Source organism: Fulmarus glacialis, unplaced genomic scaffold (assembly GCF_000690835.1).
Source record: "Fulmarus glacialis isolate BGI_N327 unplaced genomic scaffold, ASM69083v1 scaffold42462, whole genome shotgun sequence".
NCBI classification, from domain to species: domain Eukaryota; kingdom Metazoa; phylum Chordata; class Aves; order Procellariiformes; family Procellariidae; genus Fulmarus; species Fulmarus glacialis.
The window spans coordinates 102-8,841 of record NW_009199240.1 but is presented as its reverse complement, the minus strand read 5'-3'; the positions used below and the strand labels follow the sequence as shown (position 1 = coordinate 8,841).

General features: G+C 36.9%; 1 protein-coding gene across 1 annotated transcript; it reads right to left on the bottom strand.

Moving 5' to 3' along the window:
• Positions 1-732: 732 nt before the first annotated feature.
• On the bottom strand, positions 733-8,513 carry LOC104073425 (WASH complex subunit 7-like; the record flags this gene model as incomplete). Its single annotated transcript, XM_009573180.1, has 8 exons — positions 8,451-8,513; positions 7,580-7,683; positions 6,469-6,557; positions 4,804-4,943; positions 3,669-3,722; positions 3,485-3,550; positions 3,266-3,311; positions 733-800 (listed from the first exon to the last, which is right to left on the bottom strand). Coding segments are annotated over exons 1-8 (630 nt in total), but the record flags the coding sequence as incomplete, so codon positions are not given.
• Between the last annotated feature and the right edge of the window lie 227 nt (positions 8,514-8,740).

The window sequence follows — 8,740 nt, the reverse complement described above, 5'->3', positions numbered from 1 at the left end:
CTAGAATTTGTTTGAACATTCTGGAAACTTCCTGTATATTCTCTACTTCAACATAGGTATTTCATCACAAGCAATATTGCATAAAAACAGAAACATTTTTGGGAACAGGACAGTAACTTAAGCTATGCTGAAGACAAAAATTCCACAGTAGACAAACCCAAGAGCACAGGAAATCCTCAGAAGGAACACAGATCCTGTTTTCATGCAAACGACCCTGATAACAACCAAATTGTATAAGAAATGAGTGTTCTTCCCTGAAAGAACAAACAATTTTTTTCCAGGTACATGTTTTAATTTTGCTTTCTTCTATCAGCTAAAAGAAGATGTATAAAAAACTAATCCATTTCCAACAGTCAATGAAAGCTAAAATTTGCTAATCAAAACCATAAAAATAGATATCTTTAACTTTATCATCAAATGAAGTAACCTCAATTTATCTTCTCTTACTAAAATTTTCTTAAGTAAATTCTAATTTCTTTGAACAATGATTACACAAACTGTAATTTCTTCTCTGATTAGATTTCCAGAGTTTTACACAAGTATTAAAAAACCAAACCAATGTGTGATACATCAGCTGTTTGTGACAGGTCTGCAGGCAAAACATAGTAACGTATCAAATGACTGCAATGCCTTTCAGGAAGATGCAAGCAGGATACTGCAGACTGTTAAATTTGCAAGTAAAATTAAGATTATAATTGCTGTCAAAAAAAAAAAAATCAAAACATACTCTACCTGCAAGAAAGAAACAAATCTTCCCATCTGTATTTGGCAATCTCCCTCCACCATGCTGGAATCTGTGGCTTGAAAGACAAACATTTGTCACTACTTTCAAAAGCCTGTGTTAGAACTGTTCAATTAACATTGAAGCTTGCCCTTCAAGTCATTTGTTTGTCATACGAGTGGACCGCACTATTATAAGTATACTGATGGAGCCTTAAAAACTTTTAATTTTGCTTTCCTAAGCTGGACTTATTTTTGAAGTTTCTTTCTCATTAAAAATTACATTGTTTATAAGTTAAACACAAAGCAGGAAAAAAGTCTCCATCACCTGAAAGAAAATAAAGAATACGAAACGTAATTCTTTAAAGGCATATATATATTATGTAACTTAATATAAAAGTTTCCATTTTAAAAAGTCTGTATGAAAGCACTAGGTATTTATATTGCAAGGAACATCCTTAGTATATTCTTTCAGTAAATAACTACCATGTCATTAATCAGAAGAAAAAGCTGGGTAGTATATAATTTCCTCAAGAAATTGATTTTCTTTTTCCTACATATCAGCCTGCACAAAAGAACTGGCTCATCGCCACAGCTTCAAAGCATTACCTGTACGACAAAGTACACTAACAGGATACTATGAAATACAGTATTACTTCACCAATGCCAAATTGTTTCAGTCAGCTGGAGCTTCAGTCAGCTGGAGCAGTTGTAATACTACCTGACAAAATACAGTCTTAATGTGATGACAGATTAATGCTCTAGACTTGAGATTTTTCTATTAGGCCACTCTGAACAAAAATGGCTTACAATTGCAAGTTTACCTGCATAAGAAATGCAGATCTTATTGCTTCATAAAATGTTATTTTAGAGCAGTCACCAGAGACCAAAGTAGCCTCCATACTTCTGTAAGATGGAGCTCTGGGAGAAGATTCTAAATATTGCATGCTTCCCCTTTACACATTTTATGTAACCTTTACTCTGTTTAGTGTATGTCCCAAAAAAACCAATCCAACCAACTATTTAAAGTTCCTAGACTAGCCCTAGCCACTCGAAGGACAAGATGAAAAAAAATGTTTCTTTATACAAAAGGAAAAGGCCAGCACAGTATTTGTTTAAATTTCAACCATCCTTGGGCCAGTAGCTTTGCCAACTGTTCTAAGTAAGCAAGCTTGCTGTTATCAAAGTAGATGCTACAAGGAGGCATATAGAAGTAGAGAACATAATTTCTGCATCCCCACCTAACCAACAGAAGGCTAACCTCTCAGTTCCTGGCATTCTCAAGCATTCCCTGCAGGGAATTCCATCAGGAACAAACTGCTACTGTAATATGTTAATCTGCAACAATCTGACTTTTTTCGTGCTGGAGACATGGAGAAATTTTGAGGGATCCCCTAGTATGATTTTGGCAGCATATCACTTTCTTTTAAAGATATTTAAAACCACATCTGATAAGAAGTGAGAATGTGCTAAGGAAACAAACAAACAAAAAACAACAACAAAACCAAAACCGACCACAACCACTGGTTTATGTTCCTTAACCGAACCACAACAGTCATCTTATATAGCACTTAAAAGAATGATAAACAGTCCCTATCTCAAAGATTTCACATTCCCCAATACTTCTGTCACATTCAAGGCTCTTGAAAAGCTTTTTAAAAAGCCCTTTTTACTACTTCTCCCTTTCTGTCAAATTTCTGAAATAGAAAACAAAGTTACTTGATATGTCTCTAAATCAACTCATTAATATATTCAGTCCTCAGGACCAAGATCTGGGCCTATTCCCAGACTTTAAGGTGGAAGCTTAAGACCAACCCTTCGGAGGAGTTACCAGTTTAACTCCAAGACAAAAAACAGCTTTCACCTAAAGCAGGGTCTCATGATTTGTCAACTGAACTGACTTACAATCACTTATGCCCCTGTATTATGTCATGGTCTAAACAGTAGCACAAATACCATTACCTGCACTTGAAGGGCAGATGACATTAACACACTAAAACTTCTCTTGCAACAACTAGGATTGCATAAGTAAACTAGGCAGGACTTGATCCCAGTTATTTATTAATGGTTTCATTGTTTTATTACAATCAAATTACAGATTTATTGTTTTACTACAACCAATGTAAAATCTAGTCCCAATAGGAAATGAGTTGGTTTAGGACACGTTTACATGTGAAAAACAGGTTTTCAATGCCATACTTTGAAAAACAGCTGCTACAGTATGTAAGCTCAGGCTTCAACATGTTATACATTAAATACAACCTCAACAGCCCATACTCCCTACTTCTCATGTAAATAAGGCTGCAACAAAACTTCCTGTTAATGTAACAGATGAATATTATTGTTATCTTAAGCTAACACAGGACAGTTACAAGACACTAACATATACCCCTATAACCTCAAAGTCCATTATTCGGTGTTCATCAGTCAAAGATACAGAGAAAGCATGTATCCATATTATAAAATTACACTTACTGTAGCACTTAACATAACCTGAAACAATAACGTAAAACTACAAACTTTTACAGTAAAGGGAGCTACTTACCTCCTTCTCCATAAAACAAGAGGCCATTATAAAATTTAGTTTCTGCCTAACAACAAAAGCAGAAATTTGTTTTTTAATAAATAGGATATATGTAATCATGCTATAAAAAGTATTTAGACATTATATCGTTTCTTTATTGCTAAAGAATAAATTTTCATATATCAGCTTGCCAATCTGCAAACATTTTCATACACAGTAATAAAAGACAGCTGAAGTTACCTCATATTTTAACTTCTTGATTTCACAGCAAAGGGCAGCATATACAGTTATTACTTTGTTTAGAACCTAGACTCAAAGGGGAGAAAAACCACACAGATTACAAACAGATTCTCATTTAGGGAGCTTGGTTTTAGCTAGAATAACTCTTCTATATTTTTTTTTCTTTTAAGCATGAAGTGCTTACCTTGTTTTCTGTCTTTATGAGCTCCAGTAGAGAGGACTGTTCATATGGCAAAAGCTAAAATTTTAAAAACAAACAAACAAAAACAACAACAAACAAACAACTTTAGAAAATATTGGTCAAAAATATCCAGCTAGGTAAGTAATTTTTTTTCCCCAGTTTAATCTCAAATAAGGTCAGTAATAAGAGAGCAATTAATTGCACATTACTGGCAACCTATGCTGCAGGAAACCTTTGCTCTTCACATTTACATGGAAATACCTTTCCTTTCACTCTAGGCAGAAAGGCAAATAACTGGCTATACTATATAGCATTTACAACAATTTACCTACAAAACTTGGAAAGCAAAAGCATGGTCATTATGGCGTACATAGAAAAAACAGCTCAGGAAAACTGAAACATGAATTAAGAATCCCAAATGCAGAAAACAGGATGCGTAGTGTATATCTGTATGCAGGCACTGACATTTTGTACTGAAGTCAGCTATGATATTGACCAGTTCATATACATCCAGCACTGTGCTGGCCCTACACATAATTTATTCAAATTATTCAGACAGATGATTACTTAAGAGTGCATCTTCAGCACAGACAAGTTCCATACGGTAACATAAGCACTTTTAAATTATGTCTGCAAATTCAGTGAAGCGAAAAAAAAAAAAAATGCTCCACAGAGGACAGGGAACTCATGACCAAGAAAATAGCCACCTCTGGAGGACAGAAAATACTGTACCAAGGCCATTAAGTCAAAACACAACTATAAATACACACACAGTTCACTCTGCAGTTACACAAGTATTAGCAAGCTCTTCTGGAACCCCAACCCCAAATAAAAACACCAACACCCACAGGAAGTAGTTTGCTGGAATTAGGCTTCCCAACACAAGAAGCACTATAAATTCACTTAACTTCCACTGGTACCCAGAAGTCTGGAAAAGAATAATATGAAAACATCTTCTCTTATGATATGCACCACTTTATTAATTACTTGATAATTAAAATAGTATTGGATAGGTCTCTCAAACACAAAAGTCAAAATTTTAAGAGCACAAATGCATCAAGCTTTTACTTCTTAGGTTTTGAACGGAAGGAGGAACTAGGAAAATAACAGTTGCAATGCATATTAAATATATGAAGACCTTTAATGCAATGGGATCAAGACTGAAGTCCCAAACATCTCCAACAGAGTCATCCAAAGCATCTTCAATTCTCTTCAGCTGAGACGCATATTCCTCAAGAAATTTTCCATAATTCTTCAATTGCACTTCAGCATGAATTTCTGAGAATTGATAACATTTGTACAGTTTTATAGACTGTTCAGTAAACTGCAATATCAAAAATTTTATTAAAAATATTTAGCTTGTAGGACTGTATTCCTTATTTTGCTGCAGCATTTTTCCTTAATACAACTGCATCTTTAATACAAAGTTCTTACTTGTTTAAAAACAATCATACAACTCAGTGTCAGTTTAAAAGCAATCCGAATACTACTTAAAGAATATCAAACATCTAAGAGGTTTGCAGAAAATTATTTTTTAAATTTACATATATTTTCAACCTAAGATCTTAACAAACCTAACAATCACATCAAGATGCTGAGCAAAGAAACGACTGTAGAAAAAGTAACACGGCAGGTGATTCTACCCATCGACTGAACCAGTAAATATGCAATTATATTAGAACTTTGAGGCCATGGGTCTAATCATTTCGGCCTAGCAGTTCTATTAGTGGCAATCCCCCTTCCACTCTCTCCCTGCTACCTCTCAGTGAGTCATTTGGGCATTACATGGGAAGTTTTTGGCTTTCAGTCATTCCCTGTACTTCCAAATTCACCATCTTCAAGCAGAACTTTTCTTCTGCTTAGCACCTGGACATTGAAATGCACAGCTGCCCTATTACGGCTAGGGCCAAGTAGGTTATTATGTTCAAAAGGTAACATTCAGCTGGTCAAACACCAAGAATAGTGGCATTAATTAGCAAAGTAAGTCTACAGACTATTGGTCCACTAAAGTTTCATTCATTCTATCCTGATCTTTTTTCTTCCCACATTAATTATTGCCCCCTCCTTCCCCCCAAATTATATACAGTTACTGACTTAGTTGCATAATCTGAACTATGGAGTGAATGATTACAGCTCAAGGCTTCTATGCTCCGTAAGAAAGTACAATCCTTTTTCACGTGAAGACTAAAGTGTCTTCCCCATAATTATGTAACAAATCTAACAGCTTGTGATCTTCTGCTACTTGTTGCAAATAGGATTATCTAAAAAAGTTAGAGATGTAAGTCAGCTGAACAACTGAACTTTTCCTAAACAAGAATTCAGCTCTCACATAGCTTTATAGGTGCCCTTTTCACATTTCAGCAAGTAGGCTGCTCTAGAAAGTTAAAAAACTTACATTCCTTTATTCTGCAATTTTAACCCCCATCTTAATCTTATCTTCTTCCATAAAATCAGCAATATCAATATTCAGTGGACTTATTGCCACAGCAGGATTTGCAAGTGCTATGTCCATAAATATCTAGGACAGAGATGCAACAAACGAGATTTACTGATAATTGCTGAATCAATTATCACTTAGACATTTTTTGGAGAAAGAAAATACTTGACTGAGACACTGCACCAGCGTAAGGGGAGGAATGAATAAGGACAAGTTAATAAGGAAAAGACGAGAAGGACTATGCACAGGAAGGTTGAGACTGAGAAGGAGAAAAGACTGCAGTGAAGTCCTGAACTAATTCTAAACTACTACTTTGAAGCCAGCAGCAATGCCAACCATAAGGGCACATGGACTGCAACGCCTAACCAAGAAGCACAGTAAACTCTCCTACATGAAGTTCTGCATTACTGCCATTGGGTTCTACCTGTACCTGCAGCCTAGACAGTGCACAGGCACTGTCAAAATAAGGAGACCAAATTTCATGTAAACGGGTAAGAAGCAAGTGAACAAAAAACTCTCTGTCAGCAGTATGCACTCCAGACACTGATGTGCAGCCCTTAAGTTGTATCATCATATTATTCTATTCCATGAAATTCATCTCATCTTTCAGGTTCCTTCCAGTGCACCTTCTAGAAGCTCTGCTGCAGAAAACCAGTAAAACACTGATGGATGCAGAGCCCTGCAGAATGGAGTTTAACTAGGGACCACATCAGCTTCAGTACTTTACTGCTAGAAAATTTGGAGCATGGAGACTTATTACTATAAAGGTATGCTGTGGTATTCCCCCAATGTCATCTCCTCGCTTCGCACAAAAGACAAGGGAGGTTAAAAGAGGTTAAAATTGCAGAATAAGAGCAGAGAAACTGACAGAGATATTGGGGCTTTATAGGAAGAACAGAAAAAGCTTCCAAGTCATACAAGAGCAGGAAATTGGCACTGCTGTTCCAATCAATTCCGTACAAAACAGGCAGCATTTCTCAAACAAAATCTCACAGCAGCGCTCTGCTAGAGACCCACAAATTGTCACCTTTCCAGCAGCCAAACGATGGATTTGAACAATACTATAGCTCAACATAACTGATATTAAATATTGCCAAATACTTAACTACCGCTAGTCATCAATTTGCCACCTTGTACTGATCATACATAAAATAAGAGACAGGTGTGACTAATTTTCACTATTTTAGAGAGACAAGAGAGTGAAAGCTAGCCAGAGATAGGCACAGTTGAACTGATAAAAAATTACTTGTAGATGGAGGAAACTTTTTAAGATGCAGAAAAATTTTCCTAAATAAACTGGCTCACGTGGAGAAAGAAAAAGAAATCACAGAAAGCAGGTATTTTCTTTTTCTTCAGCGCAGCAGACATATTTCATAAGGTATAATCTGTTTACAATAAAGTTTGATTTAGTTTCTCCTCAGGTTATAAAATAAAAGCATTACAATTGGTACAATGCGAGAGATCTACTCAGCTGTACAGATCCCCCAGCTTAATCTTATCTTCTTCCATAAAATCAGCAATATCAATATTCAGTGGACTTATTGCCACAGCAGGATTTGCAAGTGCTATGTCCATAAATATCTAGGACAGAGATGCAACAAACGAGACTTACTTAGTATCTTGCGTTCTCAGCTGAGAATATTATAATTGCTAAAGGATAGTGATATAGGTATAAAGTGAAAGCAGACCACCACAAAAGATGTTTTTCAAGTCACAGGATTTTTCTTTGGCTTTTCTCTAGGAGAACGTTGTGTGCTGTTCTCAACAGAAGAACAGCCTGTTTGTTCACCATCAAGATGGTGGCAATGGAGCATATTATGTCATGTAAGTTCTTGTAGCTGCACTTAATGTCATGGTCAAACTAGCAGAGATCTGGCATTTTGAGTAAAAGCTACATTTTCCATTCCGCAGCTAGAGAACTGGTAAAAACCTCAGCTCAGGACAGCTTCAGTTTCCACTGAAATCCAGATTAAATGAATATGGCATAAACAGTATCATCCCCTGGGATAACATTATATGTGAAACCGTTGGTCCATGAGTGGCATATTTTCACAGCAACACCTGGTGTAATTAGTTTGGCACAGTTCAATTTACAGTGTGTATTACAGTGTGACAACCATATACGTTCCCTGTTTAGAAAGTAGGTCACCTCCACAGGCTGAGAAAAACATGGATTTTGACGGGCACACAAACCCACTACGAGAGACTTACGCATCACAAGGTCTTATTTAATTTAATTATTTTTTAAAGGTGAAACCGCAAGTGACCGCCCAACTCCATGCCAGAAAGCCTTTACCAACGGAAGCTGCATACAACTAACTTATCTCGATATGACTTCTCTGGCTAACCGAGGAAGCAACTGCAAAAATTTGTGAGCCACGAGAAATGATCGGGAAGGAAAGAAACGCCATCCCCACGACAAGGATCTGTTCCTCCTGCACGGTTCGTGCAAGAGAAGAAAGTCAGGCAAGCCTGCCTGCCCCCTCCCTGCCACGCTGGGGGCACTGGAGACGCCTCCCCAGAGGGGCTAAAGGATGAAGGGTTGGAAAAGCCACTCTCCCACCCCAAACAACCTCTCCGACAAGAGAGAGGGTGGTAGGAGGAAAAAAAGGTCACCGCGACAGCCCACCCCCGCAGG